Here is a 27,437-nt window from a genome sequence, read left to right on the forward strand (position 1 = left end):
CAATGGCAACATAACTGAAACCAGTATATGGCAAAGCTCTTTAATGAGGGACCTTTGTAGCGTAATGTGAGTGGTAAGAAGGGGGAAGTTGAAATGCTGGCATTTCTCTCCCCAACTGTATTGCTCCTGGTTATTTTTTTAAAAAATGTAATTGATTTTACTGACCGTTTCTGTAAAACAAATACCAGAGGGGTGTGAAATGCAAAATCAAAAAAATCAAAGCAGGCAATAGGTTCAAACATTTTTTTCTCTGGGTGAGGATTATTTCTGATCATTGTTCCACTCTGGGAGAGAAATAGCTTGGTGCAATTTCTGAGGCGATGTTGGGAAAAGTGAAAGGGTTCCTCTCCTCCTTCACTTCCCCCCCCCATGCTACAGTTTGAAATTGCCTCCCCCCGTTCCCCACTCTATCATGAGAAATGTATAACAAACCAATTTTGTCATATGGATCTTTTCCCATCACATCTAACTTGGCTCCAGCTTGGGTGTTTTAGAGAGATGGGTTATTAAATGAGCAAAATAAGACATAGCCGTTAATGTAATATAAATATAGAAACAATAGTGCACAACACATCTAAACAAAGTCAATAACCAAATGTGTGTCTAGCACATATCACTCATGTATTTGTCACTACAATGGTACAAAAGACAGGCAATTTGTAGTCTGTAATAGTAATTCCATTCTTTCATTGCTGGTTTTATATCTGGCATGGCAGTCTCTTGTCATATTTTTTGATGGTACCAAGATAGCAGCTGGCATCCATTTTCTGACCATTTCCTTGAGTATGAAACCTGCTGGGTTATAATCTCAACGTTTCTTATTTATATATACACAGTTGCATAAAGCATGCCATTGCCTCTTTCCGGTACATTTATTTTGCATTTTCACAGCTGATAAGTTTAAAAAATAGAGCACCTGAAATGAAGCTGTTTGTGTTGTGTTATAAGCCTCTTTGTGTCCCATTGGCTTCAATGCGTCTTCATCTGTTTAAATGTAAGCACTGCTATTTGGTTCCTTTGACAACTATGAGTAGCAATCATAACATGTGGAATTAAGCTCTTTGCAGTATGGAGGGTGGCAAATGAGGCAGAGAATGAATGATCTGTAAATTAGCACTGTGTATATTCACCGAAATAAATCTCAGTAAATCCAGAGTATGAGGATGGAAGTGCATAGGAGTGCAATCTTCAATTTTTAAAAAAAGAAAATTATTCTCAGCAACTGTGGTACTTGTTTCTATTTTTTAAATTTCTTTTTTATTTGAACATATAAACCTACCAACTACAAACAAAATACAGTATAAGATTAAAAAATAGAAAAAAAAATGAGAAAAAAGAAAAAAAAATATTCCCCCCTCCCCCTTTGAGGACAGAGATTCCAACCTCATTAAGTCCCAGATTTCCAAGTTTTCCAGTGAGCATTGAAAGAAAGAAAAAAACATAGATCATTTTGCCCTAAGCTTTGATCTGCCCCTGCGCCCAAACATGTATTAAGTTCCAGCTTCGTTTTGCATAGTCCCTTGGTTGTTCTCGTAGTGCTTCTGAGAGTGTGTCTAGTTCTATGATATCCAACATTCTTCAGGAACTCCTCCATCGTAGGTATGTCTTCATGTTTCCATTTTTGGGCCCAGAGTAACCTAGCCACTATAAATATATATTTCAAACAATATTTAATTTTCTTATCAGTAACTTCTGGCATAATATTTAGTACAGTGGTGCCTCGCTTGACGAGGATAATCCGTTCCAGCAAAATTGCTGTAGAACGAAATTGTCGTCAAGCAAAAGAAAAAAAAACACTATTGAAATGCATTGAAAACCGGTTCAATGCGTTCCAATTGGCGAAATACCTCAGCGTCCAGCGAAGATCCTCCATAGGGTGGCCATTTTCCAGTGCCTGCATAGCGAGGAATCCGTCCTAAAACACAGTGGGGAGCCATTTTGAAAAACCGACAATCAGCTGTTTTGATTGTCGTTAAGCAAAAAATTGGTTCCCGAAGCAGGGAACCAATTGTTGTTTAAAAAACACATCGTTTTGCGATTTCCTCATCTAATGAGGTAATCGTCAAGTGGGGCACCACTGTAGTGCTATTTCAGGTTTGAAATTTAATTTCTTTTGAGTAACCCCTTTTATTATTTCCCACAGCTGTAACCAATAGCCCTTGGCTTTTTCACATGTCCACCACATATGATAATAAGTTCCTCCTTTTTTTTTAACATTTCCAACAAATACTGCTGCTACCCTCTGACATTTTTGCGAGCTTTACAGGGGTGTAGTGCCATCTATAAAACATTTTGAGGATATTTTCTCTTAAGTTTACTGGCTTAATCATTTTATAACACTCTTTCCACATCATTGTACAATGATCAATATCAATATTATAACCAAAATTACTTGCCCATTTTATCATTGTCTCCTTTATCCTCTCATCCTCCAGATCATATTCCAATAGGTATGTATACATTTTCTTTATTATTTTCTCATCAGTGTAAATCCACAGTTTGTCTACCTGGACTTCACCCTCAAAGAAGCCCATATTTTTATCTTTTTTATATCTTGATTCTAGTTTATTCAATGACCACCAATCTGTCGCCACCCTTAGTTCCTCTAATTCTTGTTTATTTTTTTTTATATTTTGTTCTCTATTAAGTAATTCTTTATATGTTAGTAACATTCCTTTCTGATTCAACACTTTCAATGTAAAAGCTTCTATAGGAGCTACCCATATTGGAATTTTCTTGTAGGTTTGTGCTTGAAATTTATGCCACACTAGGCCTAATGCTTTCCATACAATATGTTCCGTAAAGCATGATTGTTCCTTATATTTCTCATACCACACATATACATGCCAACCCATACTTAAGTCATGCCCCTCCAATTTCAATAATCTTTGGTTTACTAAAGTTATCCATTCTTTTATCCATATCATACCACACACCTTATAATATAATAACCAATTCGGTAGTCTTGCACCCCCCTTTTCTTTCAAATCCTGTAATAGCTTAAGTTTTATTCTTGGTTTCTTAGTCTTCCATATAAATTTTGTTGTCAGATGATCCAAGTGTTTAAAATTTAGTAATACTGGTAGATTTAGAAAGAGGAATAAAAGTTTGGGCAAAATCATCATTTTTATCATTGCAATTCTTCCCATCAGTGACAATTGTAGCTTACTCCATTCTTCCAGGTTTGTTTCTATTGATAAATATTTAAGAGACCATTGTATGTCCAGGGAGATGCTAAAACTAAAATCATAGATAGGATATTCTGGCACGGAAAATTATTTGTATATATTTTTTTCATTTATATACCACCCCATTAGTGCACTGCACTATTCTGGGCAGTTTACAGGTAGAACCAATGTATATAATACACTATAAAATAAAATTATCATAAAACATGTGTGTGTGTGTGTTTAGTCGTTTAGTCGTGTCCGACTCTTCGTGACCCCATGGACCAGAGCACGCCAGGCCCTTCTGTCTTCTACTGCCTCCCGGAGTTGTGTCAGGTTCATGTTGGTTGCTTCGCAGACACTGTCCAGCCATCTCATCCTCGGTCGTCCCCTTCTCCTCTTGCCATCACACCTTCCTAACATCAAGGTTTTTTCCAAGGACTCTTTTCTTCTCATGAGATGGCCAAAGTACTGGAGCCTCAGCTTCAGGATCTGTCCTTCCAGTGAATAAATTAACTTGCACTCAGATTCCCATTGGAGAAACAATACATTTAGTAATAATATATTCATGCTATATTTGAGCTATGGGACAAGTTCTTAGTTTTCACTGCCCTGAAGCCATACCTGTCACTGTCCAGTAGATGGAGAAAACAGATAATTACAAGGAGCTTAGTATCCAGACCTAGACAGAACCGACATCTGTATGACTTATTTGAGATGGACTTAAGGCCGAATGATTGCAATGGGTGTGCTCTAATTATAATTAAGTCTGAGCTCAGCACAGTTGTCACACAGCTGACTTTTGTTGTGGGCTGAGTGAATGCATTTCGGGCCTCATTTAGAGGTTGCTCTATGCACTTCATTCTCGTTATGTTAAAGTTGGAGTGGGTATTATAGGCAATACTGGCTAGGGCTCTTGGCCTGTTTTTCAGCAGCCCTTAGCATGTTCACCCCCATGTTATAGGAAGCTGTGGCTGGGAGCCAACTGAGAAGAGTGGCAGCATCAAAGCTGCCACTGGGGCTGGGTAGGTGGTGCGCTGCCCAGCTGATGGGCAGTGAAGCCAGGCTGCTGCCTAGATTGCAGTGGATCTGGGCAGCTGCAAACACTAGCAGCTATTTATAATCACATGACTGTCACATGATTATAAATTAAATGAAATTACCTCAACGTATAGGGCAAGGTATGTCATCCATGTAATCAGGCTTACTGTTTCAGCACCAGGTTCGAGAAGCAGAGGGTCACATAATAGCTAAGACTTTTTTGGGTAACTATCCAAATATATCAGTGTACATGGTGCTACAAAGCTCATAAGTTGACTCATCGGGAGTCAAGAAGCTGGGAATGTAGGTGCCAGGCAAGCCTCATGGGGAAGTAGTTCATAAATTGAATGACACCACTGAAGAATCTCTTTTCCTTGTAGACACTAGGGATGTGCACTGTGAAAACGTTCATATTTGTTTTGAGTCTGGTTCTGGTGTGTGTGTGTCCTTTTATTATGTTTGTGTTTTTTGGTGCCCCATTCTTGTTTAACATGAGAGGACTGCCTCTTTTTGCTTATTTTGTCTCATTCAGTCCATGAACATTTGCTCATCAGCATAGTCAGTTCTGGACTAGATGGTGCAGGGATAAGGCAGCTTCAGAATACATTCATATGATCCAGTGAACCAGACGACTTGATCTAATTCATTACTGGCCTCTTTATTGTTTCATTATTTTCTACATTCTTATAATCTCTAGTTTTGTTTTTTTAATCCACAGCAATCCCACAGAACCACTCAGAGGCAACATGGCAACACCTCCAGGCTGCAGCAACATATCTTCTGACTATTATTTCCTCTGTGACACCGAAGCTGCCTGGGGCATCATTCTGGAATCCTTTGCTACAGCTGGTGTGGTTACCGCATTCATCCTCACATTAGTGCTCCTTTTTCTTATCTGTAAAGTCCAAGATAACACAAAAAGAAGCCTGGTCCCTATTCAGTTCCTCTTCCTTCTGGGCACTCTAGGAATCTTTGGCCTCACTTTTGCCTTCATCATAAAGATGAACGAGGGAACTGGCCCCACCCGCTTTTTCCTTTTTGGAGTCCTCTTTGCCCTCTGCTTTGCCTGTCTTCTTGCCCATGCCTTTGACCTCGTCAAGCTAGTGAGAGGAAGACGCCCACTGTCTGCATGGATGTTGCTGGTTATCACCATCGGCTTGAGTACTGTGCAAATAATTATAGCCATACAATATGTAGCCATCAATATTGGAAACCTAAAAGGCCCCAAGATGGATGACAGAAGACGTAATGATTTTGTTTTGCTTCTGATCTACATGCTTTTTCTGATGGCCTTGCTATTTGTAGTTTCAATGTGTGTGTTCTGCGGGTCGTACAGAAGATGGAAGAGGCATGGTGTACACATATTCCTCACCATCTTGGTCTCCATAGGCATCTGGGTGGCATGGATCACTATGTTGATGAGAGGCAACACAGATTTAGAGAAACGACCACAGTGGGATGATCCTGTTATCAGTATTGCTCTGGTTGCAAATGGCTGGGCTTTCCTGATTTTGTACGCAATTCCTGAACTCTGTTTCCTCACCAGTCCACAAAAGCCTGGGGACTACCCTCCAGAGAATAGTTTCTGTCAGCCTAAAGTTTTGAAGAAAACCTATGGAGTAGAGAATGAAGCCTATGCTCCAGAAGACAACACACAAGGTATGAGAAACCATTATGCTATCTGTAGCTGAGCTGTGGGATTGGCAAGTGCTTTGTGTGAAGAAGAAAGCGTGCCTTTGATGAGTTGAAAAATAATTGGGTCGTTTCAGGAACAGAACTGAACAGAGCAAAAGTAGCTTGAGGCTTTTCCCTAGGACAGCTTCCCATGCTCCCATTTGAGGTTGTGAAGTGCAAACAAGGACCACATATGAAGTACTGCTGGATGCCCTTGAGCCATAATTGGATGGCCAGCCTCCTGGTAGTTCCTGTTATGCTGGCCCATTGGTAGACATGATGAAAACAGGGGAAAGAAGCTGAAAAGCCACCGCTCATTTATTTGTTCATTTTTGCCATTCATCATTTGCCTGACAAGGGTAATCAGCCTTGATTAGAGGGTGAAGTCAGAAAGCCAGATCAAAGTGTCATGGAAATCAAAGCAGAAAACCAACTGGAAATTAATTAATTACACTTATGTATGTGACAAATAACAATGGCTGAGATCCTGGTAATTAATTACTTATACTTACCAATAAGACAAATGACAATGGCTGAGATCCTGTTGCTTAGCATTGTACTTGCAGCTAGAGTAAGGTAAAGGTTCCCCTTGACATTTAGTCCAGTCGTGTCCAACTCTAGGGCGCGGTGCTCATCCCCGTTTTCAAGCCATAGAGCCAGCGTTTGTCCGAAGACAGTTTCCGTCGTCATGTGGCCAGTGCGACTAGACACAGAATGCCATTACCTTCCCACCAAGGTGGTACCTATTTATCTACTCACATTTTTACATGCTTTCGAACTGCTAGGTTGGCAGGAGCTGGGACAAGCGATGGACGCTCACTCCGTCACATGGATTCAATCTTACAACTGCTGGTCTTCTGACCTTGTAGCACAGAGGCTTCTGTGGTTTAACCTGCAGCTAGAGTAGGCCCACTGAATTGACAGAACTTACAGAAGAGTTGACTCACCAAATCCCCACTGATTCAATGGGCCTACTCTAGTTGTGATATACTATACTAATTTCAGTTAGTATGTCTTTTTGATATAATAAAAACAGTTAGATGACTTAGAATTTTAGAAATAACCCCAAACTACTGTTTCTTCATAGAAAGAAGGGGCACCTCCTTCTTTAATATTTCTTTTTCATTCCCTGCTATACCATCACACAAACGTAGCATAGATAAATGAATATTTGGCCTCAAATCAAGTTTCTGCTAGCTTAAATTTGTTCACAATGATAAACAGTGTATCCATTGAGTAATTAGGTACTGTTGTGTTTGGCTAATTTACCAGTTCAACTTTGCAACTTTAAGGCAATTTCTTGCTCCAATGAACCTAATTTTTTAAATTATTGATCCAATATGTAGATCATCCCAGAGTGACACAGTGATAGTTGAAGTTTTTTTTTAGTGTGCAAAGATATATCAACAGTAGACCCATATTCTGAGCATATAGTAATGTACAATATAGGTACAGAAGTAATGGCACATCTGAAAGTAGCCGCACAAAGTCATGGGAACATTCATTCAGGTCTTGGCAAGAATCCCAAGCCATAATTATTAGAAGTACTGAGGTGACTGTGCCTCAAATCCAGTAGTTAGAACAGATCCTCTAAATAAACTGCCGAATGCTAAATTGATACTTATACAAGTCTCATTTGTTCAGTGGTTCTGTTCAGGTTAGGACTAGCAATTTGATTTTAATGGCATTAATTCCTTCTAGATTTCTTATAGGGATTATTTATGTAGAGATCCATGTAGAGAGACATTTTTGTGGTAGCTAGCATGTAATTGTATGCACGATTACATGGAAGTAAGTTTCTTTGTTTATTGGGGATTGATTCTTAATTATGCAAGTAAAAGATTGCGGTTGGTTATTTAGTACATGTATCCACATCGTGTAGTGAGGCAAGCATTATCAAGAACCTGGAATATGGAGCAGCGGAGATCTGTGATATTTGTTTTGTCATGACTGTCTAAACATGGATGCCAAAACCATACACTGTATTGGATATGAAAGTAGGCCACTGATTGTATATAACCAAATTGAGTCTTCTTTGCTTATGATATCAATCTACTGACTTTCTTTTCTTTTCTTTCTTTTTTAAGGAAGCAGAGATGGCTCGTATGTGCCTTATTCAACTCACTTCCAACTGGAGGTAAACAAACTTTCATTTTAAAGTATTTGTTACAATGCAGCCTCTTTAACCAAATAGCTTAAAAGCAAATTCCAAAAATGTTTTGAATGACCAGACATCAAAGGGGAGCCATACAGAACTTAGGCAAGATTACATTGGCTTAAGGCTGTGTCAGATATTGCGTGCTCTATCAGAGGGGGTAGAGTTCCTCATCACCATCTCCAAGTTCATCCTTGTTTGCTGGAAATTAGCATAGATTCCAGGATACAGTACTGGGACTTACCAGGATTCACTTCTACAAACTGAACCTTAAAAATCACTTCTCCATTCCTCTCTTCTCCATATAATAAAACTTCCTCTCCACTAAAAAAAACCCAACCCCCTAAAAAAAATCCTCTGAAATCCTTTAAAAATATTTTATTTTATTTAAAAAACACACACACAACCTACCAGTGCCTACCAGAGCTTACCTTAGGGAGCTTGGGACTTTCCTTCTGGAACTTCTCCCCACTTCTCTTCAGAGAACATCTTGAACTCTATTTTTTTTTAAAAAACTAAAAAACACACACCACAGTTCCTGCTGGGGCTTCTGCTCTGTAGCTGTCTGTGTACAAAATACAGTCAATCCTTTTCAGCAGAGAAGCTGTCATAGCACTAAACTCTGCCCCCCAAGAAGAAAGAAAGAAATCACACCTTCCAGGAGGGGCAAAAAAAGAGCATGTAGTCTTGGAATTTCTTACTCTTTCTCACTGTTTGAAACAAGACATATCTTGCATTATCTGGATGGTGGGAAAAATACAAATACCATAGGCACATAAGTAGGTACTTTCTCTGGAAGAACTCAGAGAAAGCTAGACTGCTTTTGATAAAAGTGATAAAGGCAGCAGGTGCTCACTTTGTATGTGAAAAGCCAAGTGTTACTCTGTGTAAAAGAAACATTGTGAGACAGGTTAACAGGCTTTAACCAAATATGAGATGTAGATCCCTCCCTACCACATGGTTTAAGATTTAGACCACTGCACCAAGTATTCTCATGTGAGCACTTCTGGAATGAAAGGTGACATTTTGTGGGCAGTGTATATTCCCTAAGTGCCATTTCACCGGGCTTTCCACAGCCCCAGTTTCTACAGCTGCGATTTCCTGACTATGCCTAGAAAAGTAGCCAATCAGAAAATTTATAGAAAGTATCTTCTTGACATCACTGCTGATAATACTGAGGGCAAATCGAGTGAAGTTGGAGGGAAATCAGGGCTAATTTGCTCTTAGATGTTTGAAAGTGTGTTTGGTCATAGGGGCAACTACACCAGCAAATAATACTTTAAAGGAATAGCCCCAGGACTGAGATGGTCAGATTCATAGCATTTTCTGTAGACAATGTGATGTACAAGTCAATATGAATCAGCCCAATCCAATTATTTTTTCATTCACCCTGGGGCCTCTACTTTTCTTCTTGTGAATACATTTGTGTTGGCTCAGGCAGTGTGATTGCTTGTGCCAATGCATATAGTTTCAGATCATTCTTTGGAGGAGTCCATAGTTCTTCTCTTTCAAGCCATTCCACCTACACCATCAGTGAGGCAGAGCAGCAGACCTGTTTAGATGGAAAGCCAGGTATCACTTGAATCCTCTCCTCCCCTAACTTGGTACATAGGGTTTTCCTGTTTTCTTCTTCTCTTCTTTTCCCATTCCATTTTTAAAAGAACAAAGGAAAAAAAGAGCTAGGTGTTAGCATAGAGTGAGGAAGAAATTGCTAATCAGTATTTCTTTGAAGCTTGTTAAAGTAGCTGTGCTGTAGTCGTGCCTCCTGCAGATCTGGATGGCCACAGCAGCGCTACATTAACAAGCTCCAAGCAAGGCTGATTGCCAATTTCTCTCTCTCTCTCTCTGCTGTTTCCTCTTTCCTAAAGTGAATTCACTTGGGGAAACCTGACTTCCTGGGTGCAACTTCATAGCAAATCTATTTGCATTTTTTCCTGTTAATTGCACCCTAAAACAGGCAAAAGAGGGGAGAGGGATACAATAATCCATTGTGCTGAAGCTTCAAATGAGGAGCATGTAGTAGGAGAGGAGGGGTGGGGAATGATTACACTGCAAACATTTTCACTACCATTTTGCAGCACCAATGAAAAATCTAGATATATTTAATCTTAAAACATCATAATTATAATTTCTTTCCTTTTCAGAAGCTTGAGCCTCAACAGGATTTCTCCATTCCACGGCCCAAACCCCGGCCCAGCCCATACCAAGGGTATTCTGGAGGCGTCCATTAAAAACCTCTACAAAGAACACAAGAGAAGCAATACCAGGTTGGCTGAGGTGCTGTGGAACCATGCTGGATATGCCAATGCTTCTGTTTTAGGAAATCAGGGACACAGCTCAGCAGTGCAGTGGATGAAGGAGAATTAATTTTTCCTCCTGATTGCCTTTTTGTTCATCTCTGAATAAGTGACACTTTATCCTTCTTCATTCATCATATCCCTTCATTCAATGAATCTCCATTGTCCTTTTCAGATATATCCCCTCAAACAATTACAGTTGCCCTGGCCCCACATAGGCTCTCAGGTTCATTAGAATGATGATCATCCTAGATTTTTAGTCATGTAGAATACTGTGCATCTAGCTAGACCAAGATGGAGGATAGAGAGCCAGTTGGTGCAGCCACATGTTCTCCCTCATGTGATTGCAGTTGCATAGGAGGTAATTGCCCAAATAGGGCTGATGGCTTCTTTCCATTCCATGAGACTCCTTTATTTTTAGCAATTTGTCCTACCTTATTTTTCTTCATGATGTGATGGAAATTAGGAACAAATACCTAGTTTAGTCCCAAAACTTCTTAAACAGAATGAGACTTCTCGGTGATTACTCTGTTTTTGCCTAGGCCACATCTCTGAATCATCTATGTTCACGTATGTTATTTCCCCCTCCTTTTCTTTCTGAAGCATTGGAATTAGTGACAATATTCAGTGCTCCCAAGTAATTCTGGGAATTGTAGTTCCTAGAAAGTAGTAGTTCCGAGCTCTGCATTCCTTGGCTGTTCTGGTAAACTACAATCTGGAGCAATTCTGACCCAGTTTTAGACGCACACCCTCTCTCTACATAAGCTGTGGTTAGGAAGCCATGAAGAGTTTCTGATAGGTTCTAATTTAAGTGCTTGGTTGATACTAAAGTCATTGTAACAAGTCCAAACTCATCTTAGGCCTCTCCTCAGCATTTTCATATCCTGAGTCCTTGAAAAGTCTTACAATGACTTCTTTCTATCTGTGGGTGGCTATCTGTGAATTGTCATAGTAACTGAACTAGAATACCTCTTTCATTGAAGTATACAGATAAGTCATCAGGCAATCCGAACTGTCTTACTAGCACTAGATGACCATCCTTGATTTCATCAGACTGAAGGCCTTTCTTTAGTCATCTTTCCCCCAAACAACACTCAGTACTAAGACTGTTACATACGGACCATGACAGAGAAAGACATCCTCTGTTCATCCCTGCTGTCTAGCAACCAGAAGCATATATATGGAGACTCTATTTTTAGTCATCATACCATTGTGGGATTGATGTGTACAATTTCCTTTAAAATCATTCACATTAGTGGGGTGGGGATCCACCCTATGTACCCTCCTTTACATGTGGAAACTCCCAGACCCTGTCCTTGGTATCTCATTGATAAAAGATTCAGGTAGCAGCAGCTGATGGAGAAGCCCCTTTTGCCAAAACCTGAGGCCCTGGCATGGGCCCTTCTGATGTCATGGGGTGGAGTAGGCAAGGTTTGGCTGCCAGCAGAACATGCATATAAACATCTTTGCACTGAGCCATTGAGCCAGCTGCAAATGGGTGGAAATGTGTGCCCAGGCTTCAAAAACACTTCACACCCAAAAATGAGCTCTGAAATTCTTCTCTGCCCCCTCCCCCCACCGACACCTGGAGAAGCACAGCAATTGCATAAGCCTGGCAGCCTTAGTGAGGAACATGTATGAGATCAAGAGAGGAGTTGGTGAAACAAAGGAGCACACTAAATGCCGATCCTCACAGGCATTCTCTTTACTGATTTATAAATCTCCATCACAGGCACAATTCAGATCCTTGTCGCCAGCATGTGTTGCCTGTGGATGCGATCCTTGGCTCTCTGCTGTGTCAACAGCTCAGTATGAGATCCCTATCCTGCCATGTATGTGTAATACACAAAGATAAACATTAAATGATCCATATGCAAGCGTGCCATGTTAACAGCCAACAGTGAATTATTGGTGGAAAACATGAAATGAAATGGAGTGAAACTTGTAATATACCACATTAAACTCTAACGAGGCATAGACGTTATAGGGCTTTGATTTGTCATTAACACTTTAGCTTGGGAGTCTGGAATGAATAATGCAGAGATGTGGGGAAAAGAAAAGAAACTGAGGAAGTGAAGATGGGAGTGAGATCTAAACTGCTAAGGCAGCAATCCTGTACCTATACACCCCAGAGTACGTTGCACTGAACTCAGTGGGAGTTTAAGTAAAGTGTGGCAGAGAAAGAAAAACAGGCAGTAAAAAACGTATTTTTATTGCAAGCCCTTTCAGAAAATCACTTCAGATTCTAGTGAAAAAGTTGTAAAGCTAGCTCAGGAAAAAAAAAAAAGCACAATCCAACCAAATTCAGCCTCCTTTATATCCTATTGCTTTTAGTGGAAGAGTTAGGCCTGTGATTTATCTTTGTCTCACTGAAATCAACTGAAAGTTCAAATGCTGGATTTTGCCCTTAAGTCTGTGAGATGGGAGTGTTAAAGTTTTTGCTTGTGTGCTTGTAACTACCTATATTATAATATTTATTTGTTTATTTTGCATAATACATTAAGCATGTGGTTAAATAAATAATTATATATATTGTGTGTTGATAGTTTTTTCTTTTATTAATGCTTTTTAAAATGAAAGATACTCGTTCTGCACTCTGAATATGGAGCATAACAAGCTTTCTATATTTAAGGTTATAATCGGCCATATCTGAAGCACTATCTTCCACAGAGTATCACCCTGCTAAAATCCTTTCAAAATTTTCCTTCAACTCTCTTTATTTCAGTGCCCATCAATATACACACCATACAAGTATCAACTTAGCAAAGCACCTCCAGCACATTTGAGTCCTGTATATGTTTCAGGTGTGTGGTATGTGCATTCATAAAGGCATCCATATGTGGGTGATTAGAAATTCTAAAATTATGCAGAGAAAATAGCATACTGACTGGAGGCAAATAAGGAACCGTTTTGAGAGACGCCAGGATCAGATTTGAACAAAAAGATACAGAAAATAAACAAGAGCGAAAAACAATAGAATGAGGAAGTGGAATAGAAGAGATAAAAAGATAGGTTGCCTGGAAGAGTATATATAAAAAGGAGAGAAAAATAAAGCAAAGAAATGCACTTATTGACTATGACACTGAATGCACAAAAGAAGCCAATGTCAACCTGATGTCATACTTCAGCTTGACTTCATTTTTTTCAGATATTGCTATATCATCCTACCACCACCACTCCTGCAGTGCTCTACTGCACGAACAACCCCTATTTCTGAAAGCAGATCTCTTCTATGAATGCTTCTAAACCTTAACAACCCAATATTTAACCCTTTCTGATCTTTTAGTCTTTTTTTTTTTTGCTTTATACTTTGCAATGATGAAAAAGGGAGCTAATGTCTCTCATTCCAGCTTTTCACCATTACTATAAAGTTACTGTTACATCTTAGCAAGACCTTAGCTATATTGATGGCAAATTCTGGGAGATATAGTCCAAAATACTAAGATTTCCATGTTCCCCCTGTTATATTTCCATTGTGGATGTTTAAGTTGCCACCTTTGGAAAATGAGGCTCTTGCCTCTGAACAGCCCTATAGTGCCCAATTTCTGACTGATTTATGGAGAATTTTTTTACTAGGTGGTTCCTTCCACCTCCACCTAGCAATCCCCATGCAATCAAATGAAGCGATAAATATGTTTCTTCCTCCTGCTTTGTTTGAGGTTAAAGGAAAACAACAGATCCTTGTTATCAAGGCTACGAATATATTTCCTTCAGAGTTTCCTCCCACCACTTGAAAGAAACATTCCATAAATTGGCTTATTTGACTGAAACAGTTTTGGCTCTATTAAGGAGCAATATGATATAAGCAGGATTAAGTCAGTAATCTTAAATACACTTGGCAGGAAAGACATCTTTTGGAACATTGTGAGGTTTACTTTTGAGTAAATCCAGTTTAGCCAACAAAGCTAGAGGTATGCAAGTGTTAGTTGTTTGCAGATCATACAACAGTTGCACCGTTGGCTATGATATAGAGCTATATATTAATATACCCTTCAGGACAGTCTTTCATGTTTTGCTTTGAGTATGCACCATTGCTTGTTTTCTTCCTTCTGCTTCTCCCTGTCAAGGGCCTCCCAATATTTTGCCCTCCATGTGATCTTTCCTGCTTCAAATCTCACCTTCCATGCCCATGTCTTTGTGTGTGACTGTGTCGTCCTCTCTTCCCCATGCAATGTTTTGAAGTCACCCTGCTTCTTTCCCCACCCTGAAAGTCAACATGTTGCTATGAATGATCAAAAGTTTCGAAGGAAACTGGTGTTTGCTTTCCTCTTTACTGTGGTGATTAACACAGAGCCCTGCCCCTCCCATTTTAAAGCACTTGGGCGTGACGGATGCGAAAAAGGGCTGCTGGTTTTTTCAGCATTTTCCACCCAGCACAAAATATTGGGCTAAGTCCCAGTGTTGGGTAACAGCAGTGAACAAATCCAGCTGCTATAGGTTCAAATCTCAAGGAATCAGAAATACTTTAGGCTGAAATCTCAGATGTATGGATTTCGTTCAGATCTCTGACAGGATTACATCGCAACAACACTCAGTTATAGTTAGGAAACTCTAAGGGCAGGCAAGCAATGTGCAGCAAAAAAATGCTAGTGGGTATACCACTCTTTTATCAATAATTATACTCAAAATATGGTTGCATATCATGTTTCCCCGAAAATAGGTAAAGGTAAAGGTTCCCCTTGACATTTTTAGTTCAGTCGTGTCCAACTCCTGTTTTCAAGCTGTAGAGCCAGCGCTTGTCCGAAGACAGTTTCTGTTGCCACGTGGCCAGCGTGACGAGGAAACGCTGTTTTACCTTCCCACTGTAGTGGTACCTATTTATCTACTCGCATTTGCATGCTTTCGAACTGCTAGGTTGGCAGGAGCTGGGACAAAGCAATGGGAGCTCACTCCGTCGCATGGATTTGATCTTACGACTGCTGGTCTTCTGACCCTGCAGCACAGGCTTCTGCGGTTTAGTCCACAGCGCCACCCTGTCCCCGAATATAAGAGTCTTACCGGTATATTAATTTTTGCTCCAGAAAACGCTTTAGGGCTTATTTTCAGGAGATATTTTATTTTATAGTCCTGTCCTCTTTTTCTGGTTGCTGCACAAGGGTGGAGGGTGGGTTTTCATTTAACCGGGGCTTATTTTTGGGTTAGGGCTTATATTATGAGTATCCTGAAAAATCATACTAGGGCTTATTTTCAGGTTAAGTCTTATTTTTGGGGAAACAGGGTAGTAACAATAACATTTATAATGACAAGATAGATGTGTGGTTTATTCAACATATAATGAGATAAAATTGAATGATGGGTCAACTCAGTGTCCCTTGTTTGTTCTCCCCAAACTCTCAGGTCCATCCTCTGAATGCATATACTCTTTTTACACTTCCACCAGTGGATCTAGTCCACACTATACCAAATATATGTATCTCAGACGTGTGCTGCCAATACAAAAGGTTTATTGAATTTTTAGTTTGTAAATCACAGATGTAAATCATAGATGTGCTTTTATTATTGATTAAGATCTCTCATTAAAGTACTTGGGTTTGATTACACGTTTGTGTCCATATACGTATTCACAATATCCACTTCAACAATACTCTTTGACTATCGATCTATTCACTATTCCTTCTAACTCTTTCCTATTCTCTTTAACACTCCACCTTTCCAATCTCTGTCTTAACTTTTTCAGTTCAGTCTCCTGTTCCCCTTTCTCTTTAGCTATCTAACTGTCACTCTATGCCCCTCCTGTCCTATCATAGGCTCTTGCACATGAGCTCCATATGATGGACAGGAGTGACGTGGGCATTCTGCCACACTGGGTAACTCGGTAGTGGACCACACATGCAGTGGTCAAATCAGTAGTTTAGTTATATTAGGCCCTAGACTTTATAGTCTTGTGCCATGGCTCTCTTTAGATGACAAATGTGTACCACTCCTGTTGCTACAAAGTGTGGCGTATCAGCCCTACTGTGTTTGTGGGCCCTCTTGCTCAGTCCCATTACTGGAACCTTGGCCATCTCCTGAGCTTCCTACTTTCATGGCATCTCTGGGCACATTTTAATGGGGAAGCCACATCTCCAGCCAGGGCTTCAGAAAATACTGCTGTTGTTACTTGCTGTTAAGTGGCTTCCAACTTGCACCTGAAGGGACACTTCAAGGATAGCCAAGCACTGGACATATATTTATTTTTGACCCCGGTGAGCATTTTACAGCATGCAATAACAGGCAAATTTGCATAAGGCAACTATTGTTTGATAGTGAAGCAGGGTGGTGCTTTCCAACATGTGAATCACTGCTTTTCAGCCTGTGACCACTGAAATGAAAGGATGTACTGTGATATGTGACTATTCAGGGTGTCCTTTCTTTCTATAAATAGAAGCTGTCAGGTCACAAATTTTAAAAGCTTGTTGGTTTTGTTTTGAAAGAAACTAAAAGTTAGGTGGAGTGGATTAGTGTTCCAGACAACTGATGGGTGGAATGCAAATACTTATGGTTGGGCAATGTTGGGCAGTACTTTATTATTTCCTGTCAAGTCAGTTCCAACTTATGACTGCCCTCCCAAAACGTTCTAGATAGAAAGTATTCAGAAGAAGTTTACCATCCCTTCCTTCTGAGGGCACCTAGTGACAATGCAGATTGCCCACAGCTCTACAGCCTGGACCTTCTCCTGAGGCACAGTGGGGATTCCAACTTCCAAACAGGTGGTCCGACCCACTGAGCTGTCCAGCCAGCTACAAGTGGGCAGTACTGTCACGTATCTATATTTACTCTTTTATCTTCTTTTTAGTATGAAAATTATGGATGACAGCACCATAGTACATAGAAGAAAAAAGAAGAAGAAAGAGGAAATCTTAGACATACTGTATCTCAAAATAATAGAATTCTAACATTGGAGAGGATCCCAAGAGCCAGTTATTCCAGCCCCTGTTCATGTAGGAAATACATAGCTCCAGTTTCCTTGACAGATGACCATGGTCTGTTCCATGGCTATAGTCAAAAGGTTCTTCACAATGTTTATTCAACATCTCTTTTCTTGCTTCTGGTCTCACCCTCTTCGTTCACACCCTGTTTTTTTTTGGAGATGCAGAAGAGAGGCTTGTGGCTTGCACCATCTTCCATGCCCTTTGGGCATTTGAAAATGCCTACTGTATTTCCTCTCAGTCATCTCTTTACCAGGCTAAACCCACCTGTTATCAAAGCCATGTTATCCTACCAGAGCTCTTCCTTAGTGCAAAGAGAAGCCACAGGAATACACAGATATTTACTGGCTTTGCCCATGGTTTAGTCTAAAACCCCTACCTATGATGCCTCAAACCTCTGATCTGATCACCAAAAGGCAGCTAAGTTATAGTTCTTCCCCTCTGAGCACAAACACGGCAAGGTAACTCCATACACCAGGCTTATATCTCTCCTGTCTCATGCTTATGTGGAGTTGGTCAACATTAGCTGTTGTGGGCTTCAGACCCTACCAGGATGGAAAAACTGGTTTCTGCTGTTTGCTGGTCAGCCCTCAGACAACCCCAGGCCTTAGATTGACAAGACCTTCTGCTTGTCCACAGATTCCCATTTTCTCAGCTCTTTGTCTCTTCAGGCCTTTCCAGCCAGAGAAAGTTGCTTTTTATCTGAGTCTCTCCATTTAAATCCACTCTTCTTCCTTAAATGTCCTGTGAGTGCTACCATCTGTATAGCTAGTTGCCTATATTCTCCCTCCTGATTGTAACTAGTTTGGTGTGCTGTCCTTCTGATTATCTGGATGAGTAAATCTTTCTTCCTGGATCCTCAAAGGCAAAGCAGGGGGTGACCTGGCTCCAATACCCAACTCCCTCAACAATTTCTTTTAGGGTTTGATTTCCAGACCCTTTTCCATGTTGATTGCTCTCCTCTGTGCATGTTCTATCCAGCTTATCAATGTCCTTCTTAAACTCTGGTGCTCAGAACTGGGCACTATACTGGAAATGAGATGTGGCAAATGCAAAATTGGCACTGTTGCTCTGTGGTATTATTGTTTGCCTTGATCCGGAAGTTAGATTCTGGATCTCCCTTTCCCTCTCGGTTTCTTTTGGCTCAGACAGTTCTAGCAGAGGACTGAAAATCTTGGGCCCTACCCAGAAGTGTAACTCTGATATATATAAAATAATTGGCTTTGCAGGTTTTGTATAGCTGCATTTAGTTACCCTCTCAACTTGGGCAACCTTGGCTGTAGCAACAGGATCTGTTGAAGGATATTTTTGCCTCCGACAGCTCATTCTTAATAAATAAGTAAATAAATGGATGAATGAATGAATGAATGAATCTTTCAGAGGGCATGACTCTTTCTTCTTAAGCACCAAGGATACAATAGCATTGTGTTCAAAAACACATCATCCTGCACTGTGAATTTTAAACAGCATAGCATTTTTCATAGCAGCCCAAATTTGCTTCTCAGTTGGATATTGTACTTGCTAAATTGAAAGTTAATGTCAAGTATTAATTTAATCATCAGCTGCCTTCTGCACCAGAAACCACTAACATGTGGTAATACCTTCCACTTCATGATATTGCTAATGAGGACTTGCTCATAAAGAATTGTCATTGTCTTCATGCATGTTTTTACTACCTTGATAAGTGTTTATATTTGGAAACAGGTGGTTTGTAATAAACCTGCCAGCTCCTGCTAATTGAACAGGTGATATCTGAATAAATACTGATTGCCGAGCTGTGTAAAATGGATGTTAGAAAACATTCAGGGCCTTAGCTCTACATGTCACTTTCACAACTGGCCACTTGATGGCATGACTGCACCAAAAATCCTCACTCATTTTGCCAGACAGGCTGGATTTAAACTGGGTCTTGCTATCATCAAATTCATGCACTATCCATTTGCGCACCATCATCTTTATTTCTTCCTGGCACTGGCCTTCTTTACAAGGACATGGTCATGCTCTTCATATATATGCTGAATTATTAGACTGTCTGTCTAGATCCAATTGGCAATTTGCTAGAATTAAGGGACAGTAGCCTAATTATCACAGGATGCTGATCTTGCAGGAGGAAAAAAACTACATGGAGAGGGTAACCCATGAAAAAAGTACTAATGCAAATAAATTCAGGATAAAGTAAATCAAAAAAAGTGCAGGAGGGAGAATAACGTACTGGCAGAGCTCATGGAAGGATGGTTTAGATACAAAATACTCCCCTTCTTCACTTTTCACATAGCTCAAGACCACAGCTACCCACAAATAAACGAGCAAATGCAAATAAGGTGAACACGATGAAGGTGCTTATAAACAAGATGGCTGCATGCGGGTAACCGAGGACTCAAGTAAACAAGCCAAGCCATATGCTAGGAGAAAAGACATGTACTGAATGCCTTAATTCTTGCCATTTCAGGGAACAGAAACCAACGTGTCTAAAAAGCTGTTTAGACAACTAAATTGAGCTTCACAGTTCTGATTTGCATGGTCTACCAGTGTTTTGATTATGCCTCTTTTCTGTCATGAAACGAGCCACCCATACAGACCGGTACCTACACAAAAACTCCAACCACCACCCATGACAACTCTGATTATGAACCATAGTTTATGTGAATAAGCATTAGATGTTTTATGATGTCTGCATTCTCATGATAGTTCAAACATTTTTTTTGCATTTAAAGCAATAAATATTCTCACAGGTTTTTTCATCTCTTTATACCAGATCAGATTCATCTTTACACTGTAAAACTTTCATGTCGGACCATCATCACTCCCATTTAAATCATTTATATAAGAACAGTATGGCAAGTTTAACACTACAATTCCCATAATGCAATGACATGACAAAAAAGGCATGCATACAACATTTCCAGAACCTTTAGCTGAATTAAGCAAACACAACTGATCAGTACAGTAGAAGACTGATTCTTTTCCCACAGAAAGTTGGTGCTTGGTAATAAGAGAATGGAATAGAAAACATAATTCTGCCTACAGGTTTCATGCATGCTATGTATATTTCTGATTACTTTTTTACAAAAATATAATTTTAAGCACTGTTGAATATGCTTTTGTAATGTGCGGTTTTTCATAAGTTTCAGTGTGATGGCTATTCTCCAAGCGATAAAGAATCCCCTTTCCGTGCACTCCTTAATTCTGATATAGAAATAGAGCTCACCTTGCTATTGTTCAACCTACATCTTTATCATGAGCTGGCTAAACAGCTGAACACTCCCTTTCTCAGCACTGAACTCAACCATCAGAATTGGGCCCTACAGGCGAATGGCTATTCCGAGAACGAAATCAAAAGAGCCATCAAACCAAGAAAACAACACCAAACTGAAGAGGAAAAACAACCACCCACAAATACAGTATTTCTGCCATATATCAAAGGGGGTCACGGATCGCATGGGGAAACTTAAAAAAAAACACACAACCTACAAACAGTAGTCAGACCCACCACAAAAATACAACAAATGTTACGGTCAGCAAAGGACAAAAGGGACCCCCTCACTACTGCAGGAGTATACCAGATACCTTGCAGTTGTGGACAGGTATATATTGCAATCACAAAATGCAGTATTCACACCAGAATCAAAGAACATGAGAGATGCTGCAGATTAAACAACTGGAAAAATCAGCAGTAGCTGAACATGCCCTAAAACAAGCTGGACATGTAATTATATGTCAAAATACTGAAATACAGTACTGAACAATCATTATGTTAGACTGCACAGGGAAGCCATTAAAATCCATAAACATCAACAGAATTTCAACAAAAAGGAAGAAGGCCTAAAACTAAATACGGCCTGGCTCCCAATATTGAAAAATACAGCCTGTAAAAGGTCAATGAACTCTACCTAGCCACAAGGACCGGGGATCATTGCACAAAAAAGACCAGCTAATGACACCCATCAATCACCTATAATCTCTCCCCTCTTATCACAACAAAAAACACACTGATCACAGTATCTCCTGAAAAAATACAAAAGCTGTTCCCACAGCAATAAATACTAAACTATCCAACAAACAGCAACAGAGCATGGACAGAGTTCCTACTCCAGTCCTCTGAAGATGCCGGCCACAGAGACTGGCAAAATGTTCAGAACACGGCCAAAGAACCCGAAAAACCCACAACAACCATCAGATCCCGGCCGTGAAAGCCTTTGAGAATACATTACATGTTCATTCTTACGTATCAGTGATTTCTATGAGATTCAAGGAAGTTTTCTTAATTTTCTTATGGAATAAATAAAGAAAGTCAAATGGTTTGACATTTGCTGTTACACAATATTTTATTGCCAAATATCTGTTATACTGATAAAGTCCTAAATACATTATGGAAATCTGTGGCAATAAAAACTGATATGTCTTTGTATGGCAATTTCCAGTGTTTATGGCATATACTATTTTTGATTACATTTTAAAGTTGTTTCATATGTCTCATGGGCCAAGCAAGAGAATCTGAGCTAGCCAGTTAAGAGTGGCTGTGACATCAAGGTCCATTAGCATGAACGTCTGGGTAGACAATCACTTTCTTTGCTTGTACTGTATATTAAACTGTTTATGTGAATGCTCAGAAAAATTGCAGAATGGCTGTCTGTGCACTGGACCTGAACATATTGTTGTTTTGAGTTGGACCTACACATATTAGTGATGTATGAATATGTACATCACAACATGGTATCCAGTGTCTATGTGGGCTGGGGATGATGGGTGTTGTAGTTCATTGTCTGAAGTGCCTCTCCTCTGATGAAAAAAAAATATCTGCAGGATGCAGAAAATTGAGTCAGAGCTTATCTAAGCAACCGTCTGTGCTCTGGACACCTGGAGCGGCTATAGACTTTGTCAGTGACACCAAACCATGGTGCTGAAACTCAGGCTGTTTCCTCAAGAAGTGCACCAAGTTAAGGAAAGCTATATTAGACCGTTGAAGTGAGAAGCCACTATGCTGCGACTTTAGATTATTGTCATCTCTCTAACCTTTGCTACTTATTGTAAATCCTTCATTGAAACAGTCTAATTTAATAGTCTATTATTCACACAGTTGTCCACTTTGGCAAAGGTATGTATTTCTAAGGTCACTCATGATAACTTTTAGTTGTGATGTTGACAATGAAATGGCAAGTTTTCTTTAAACAGCTTAGTGACATTCTTTTTATCTGAGCCATTCAAGAACCGAGACAGATTAGATCATCCTGTTTTATTTCTTCTTTCAATACATCAGGATTTCTGGCAGAAATTCTGAGTGCTAATTTAGCACTCACCCAACAAGCCAAATCTGGTAGCTGTACATAGGAAAAATAATGCTCCTTGTAATTAAGAAAACCACTAGCAATGCAATAGGAAATGGGGAAGGCAAGGGGAGTTCTGGAGACCTTCCATCTCTTTCTGCTCTTTGTCCTCCACACCCCATATCTCTTTGGAAGAGACAAGGCGTTAGAAAGGAGTAAATTGCAAGGATGGGGATTCGAATTGCGAATCTCACTGTCAAGTTGGACTTCTGTCACACTGGCAACTTGACTCAAACTTGACTCACATTTTTAATGGCTCAGACTCAATTCATGAGTTGGACTTCCCCCTCCCTTTATTCAGGTTTTTTTTAAAGCTTGTTTTTAATAGGGACTCAGACTTGGGTCTTGGTATCAAAGACTTGGACTTGGGACTTGGATCCAAAAACTTGCCAATATCCCTGGTAAGTGGGGGCCTGGAGAGTTGGATTACATTTGCAACACAGGTTGCAGATTCCCCTCCTCTGATGTAAACAAAGCCTAGCTGCCGGAAACAGAAAATTGAGTCAGAGCTTATTGAAACAGCCATCTGCACTCAAGACTGTTTCTAGATCCCTGGAGTGGTTGGCGCAGTGGTTAAACTGCTGTACTGCAGCCAAAATTGTGCTCATGACCTGAGGTTCAATCCCAGGTAGCCGGCTCAAGGTTGACTCAGCCTTCTATCTTTCCGAGGTTGGTAAAATGAGTACCCAGCTCGCTGGGGGCCCCCAATGTGTAGCCTGCATAATTAACTTGTAAACCGCCCAGAGAGTGCTTGAAGCGCTATGGGGCGGTATATAAGCAGCATGCTTTGCTTTGTTTGTAAAACCACGCTGCTTCTCAAGAAGTGTGTACTAGCTGATGAGTGGGAATCCAGAGTGTTATAAACCATGTATGTGATTGGTTGAATCTGCAGCTGTGAGACAAGGAATACAGGATAGACATCTCCAGATGAGCATCTCTCTCTGTTTTAATAAGCCACTCTTTTCGTGCAGACCCAGTGCAGCTCTTGACATATCCAGATTTTGTTGGGGTGATGCACCTTGGCCTTCCTTTCATTCACAAGCAACCAGAGACATAACGAAGAAGGAGAATGTAACGGTGTCTTCTAAGTGGGAAAGGAAGTGCCTCGGCACTAATGGGAGCAGGATACAAATAGAAGAAATAAATAAATAAGTATAAATATATCAATGAATCAGCCAGGTTGTGAAACCAAACCTTCTCCTTGCTAAAGTACACATGGCTGAACAGCCTCTGACCTGTCCTCCAACTGGCTTGTTAAGCATGACAAATCTGTCTCTCGGCTACATAAAGGGTAGTCCTTGGTGCATTACTGTCTTTTAGTGCTTAACAGCCCTCAGTGGGAAATAAATAACTGATTTATGAGACTACTGGCCTCTAAAATTTCCAAGAGAAATCAGGGTAGTCTCTGCTAAGTGCTGCATAAGCAAACATTTGGTGGGCTACGTTTATCCTAGCAGAATGGGAAATGCAAATTTTAAGAATATTCTTTGCTCCTAATTTTTACGGAGAACTTTTTTGCATCATGAGTTTCACTGGTTGTTTTTCACTGCCTAAAAATGATTTTTAAAGGCAAATCCAAACCCTTAATGAAATGTGTAGATGCAAGCATTGTGCAGAGCTTATTCAGAATTGTTCCACTTCAGACCAAGGCTTGGAAAAGTAACTTTTAAAAAGTACAACTCTCAGAATTTCTCCATCAGAATAACCATATCTCCCCATAGGACTCTCCTCAATTCTTAAGATCTTTGGGGGGAATCTCCCTCTTGGTCCCACTGCTGTCACAAGGACTCAAGAGATGGCCCTTTTGGTGGCTGCCCCCCCCCGGTTGTGGAACTCCCTTCTGTGAGAGACCAAGCTGGCCCCTTCCCTGCTGTCCTTCTGCCAGTAGGCAAAGACCTTTCTTTCCAGGCAAGCGTTTAACACGAATTGCTGCTCAGGAAGGGAACTTAAGGAGGGATTTGCTTTTTTAAAAAATGTGTTTTTAGATGGTTTCAAAGGGATTTTATTTCGTGCTTTTAAATTGTTGATATATTTGCTTTTAAATTGTTGATATATTTGCTTTTAAATATTGAAACCCCGCATTCTAGTACTGTATAAGGCTTGTTTGCATTTCTGAAAATTGAGTACAGTGAAGTTTGGGTTTCCCTGTCTCAGATTGCTGGCTTGTTGTCTCAGGGCATTTGATACACTTTCACAGCTTTCCAGGTAGAGAGAGACCAATCTCCAAGTCAAGTGGCACTAGAGGAGGAGGAAGTTTGATCTTTGTGTGTGAAAGGATGCATCAAAGCCTAGGCATGATGTTTCAAATGGCACCAGTGCTCACTGACACAGCAGAGAGGGATTGGAAATAGAGCTCTGCAGATTTGTGGGCTGAATTTCCCACTGCTACCTGGGGTATTAAAGAAAACGATTCTCCAAAAACACAAGTCTGCACAGCTCTAGTGTGAATGTACACTGTGCTTGTGCAATGTTGCCACATCAAAAAAGGAAGGAGGGAGAGGACGAGGAGGGAAGCTGTGAGTGCCCACAATTGAGCCCACCATGCTATTGGGAATAAGGCAGGGGACAGAGTGCCAGCACTGTGACTTCTGAACCTTCTTGTTGCACATTGAGCTGCCAACACTGAAGGCATCGAAAGGACCTCCCATCTGTAGGACTGCCAAGCACAAAACTTTGAATTCAAAGGGCACACCGTTTTGCAATATTTAAAAATGGTGTGTGTATGTGGCAGATCAACAATGTAGAGACACAAATGAATTTAAAGGTCAGCAAAGTTGGCTAGTAAGTATCTGCCCCCTAGAGTTTCATGGCGGATAGAGGAACGCTGAAGACTGCAAAACAGTGGGAAGCAAGCACACTGTGGAAGAGAAAAGAATACAGTTTTCTAACTTACAGGCAAAGAAACAGTAAATCTGGATATACTTGTAGTAGTATGTAGTATGCCACAATGAACCCCAAAGCAGCTTAAATTTTCTAGGTCTTGGCACAGTATTAAATCACAATACATAGATAAAGTTCCTCTGGACTACAAGCCACAAATAGGACAGGGGTTAGAATTTCATGGTAGGAGGATAGAAAAGTTGGTCTGGTGGGACATGTTTGGAAGATTAATGAAGGTTGGAAAACTCCAGTGATCTTAAGGTGGGCAGAGGACTGCCTGGTAAAAGAGAAGTTGGCCAATAAAGGAACCCAGAGCTTTTACTGGGTTCTATGCATGTTAAAATTCAATTTTTGTCTGTTGTTGGTTCTTTCTTGGCTTCGGAGCACCCCACCATGTCCTGCTTGTATGCTGGATGAAGCATTACCCGAGGGATTAAGAAATGTGGTTCACCTTCAAAGTTCTGGAAAGCAAGAAAGATTTCACATTTGTTAATGCTGGTGAAAGTGGAAAACAAAGCAAACAATCAAGTAAAGGCAAAGCAATAGAGTGGTGTGTTCACAGGTTGTGCAAGATTAAAGGTAAAGAAGAGGAAAGAAAAGCTTCTGAGACAGTGGTGGTGGTGGGAACCTGCACTCATTTCTGTTTCAATCTATGCCCGTTATTCAGCTGAGGCTCTGATAAATCAAGTGTAGAGGACCGGTGAATCTGTATGAATTTTACAGGAGTTCTCCAAGATGCTGAACTCTACTTTGAAAATGGATTCAGCTGTTTGGATCACCCCTTTAAAGTTCAGACTCAAATCCTGAGTTCATTCACACACATAGCCATGCCTTTGGAGTCTCCAGTCTCCACTGTGCCCTTTTTTAAAAAAAAAAACCTAAGGATGTCACAGGACTATAATTCTAATACAAGAGCCGAGTAGGGAATCTGTGTCCCAGGGACACAAAGTCTGGCAAACAACTTCAAAGTGCCTTTGAGCAAAAGCAGTTTCTTCTTTCATGCTGCCCCAGCTGCTGATGCCTTGACTGGTTCTTACCAGAGCCTTTCTAGGACATTTTCCAGGGCCTTTCTCTCCAGAAAATCTGATAGTGGTCTCCAGATAGGGTGGCCACTAGAGATGGGCACAAATTTTTTTAAAAAACAAATCACCAAATTCATTCAAGAATTGCTAATTCATTGATTCATATTCGCGCAAACCAATGCCTCTAATGAATACAAATCTATGATTTTAGTTATTTTTAGTTATCATGCTCATGTCTAGTGGCCACTGACACATTGCCAAGAATGGGGACATGCATCATCATCATCATCTCAGAGAGAGAGAGAGAGAGAGAGAAAGAGAAAGAGAAAGAGAGAGAGAAAGAGAGAGAGAGAGAGAGAGAAAGAGAAAGAGAGAGAGAGAGAATAGCAATTTGTGTAAATGCCAATTATGTGTACAGATTATTATTATCATTTATTTGTATAGGGTGATCAACATAAATGGCTCTGTACAGATAGGTTAAAACAGAATAAGAAAACTCTGCCCAAATGGCAAATAGTCTAAAACATGAAACAAAAAATTGGAGGAGAAGGGGAAGGAATAATAATGTAATGAAACAAACAAGTAATTTTAAATGCACAAGTGAAATTTAAAAAGAAAACCCTCCTCATAGTATAATGCAACCAAAACAGAATAAAAATGTCAGCAACATACATATATTTCAACATACAGCATGGGGAGGAGCAGCTTACATATAATGGGGGAGACACTTCCAAGGAGATGGAACAGGGAAGGAGATAGGATGAAGGTGCCTTCAAGTGCAGGTGATCTTAACCAAGTGAGCCAGGAACAAAAACAGAATTTAAAACAGAAGAATGTGGGGAACAACTGGGCCTAGAGTGAGAAACCAGAAACCAAAAAATAAGGAGCTGGCGGTGTATAAAGGGCTTTAAAAGTAAGAACAAGAAGCTTATGCTTAATCCTGGAACTGAGAAGAAGCCACTGCAGAGG

The 27,437-nt window shown here is 40.2% G+C and overlaps 2 protein-coding genes across 5 annotated transcripts in view; one reads left to right on the forward strand and one right to left on the reverse strand.

Annotated features, from left to right (window-relative positions):
- The window catches only part of LOC110076089 (retinoic acid-induced protein 3), a 37,266-nt gene extending 14,399 nt beyond the window's left edge, over positions 1-22,867 (forward strand). For 2 of the 3 annotated variants that reach the window (XM_020787952.3, XM_020787951.3), the window contains 3 exons: positions 4,927-5,867; positions 7,970-8,019; positions 10,182-22,867. In XM_020787952.3, coding sequence (XP_020643611.2) covers positions 4,955-5,867; positions 7,970-8,019; positions 10,182-10,268 — 1,050 coding nt within the window. In that variant the 5' untranslated portion in view covers positions 4,927-4,954 and the 3' untranslated portion in view covers positions 10,269-22,867. The remainder of the gene's footprint in view (positions 1-4,926; positions 5,868-7,969; positions 8,020-10,181) is intronic. The other variant, XM_073000200.2, reaches the window with a different exon arrangement.
- LOC110076071 (retinoic acid-induced protein 3) overlaps positions 15,465-27,437 on the reverse strand; it is a 31,539-nt gene continuing 19,566 nt past the window's right edge. For both annotated transcript variants that reach the window (XM_020787920.3, XM_078376093.1), the window contains one exon: positions 15,465-25,907. In XM_020787920.3, coding sequence (XP_020643579.3) covers positions 25,791-25,907 — 117 coding nt within the window. In that variant the 3' untranslated portion in view covers positions 15,465-25,790. The remainder of the gene's footprint in view (positions 25,908-27,437) is intronic.

Source organism: Pogona vitticeps, chromosome 5 (genome assembly GCF_051106095.1).
Source record: "Pogona vitticeps strain Pit_001003342236 chromosome 5, PviZW2.1, whole genome shotgun sequence".
Taxonomy (NCBI): domain Eukaryota; kingdom Metazoa; phylum Chordata; class Lepidosauria; order Squamata; family Agamidae; genus Pogona; species Pogona vitticeps.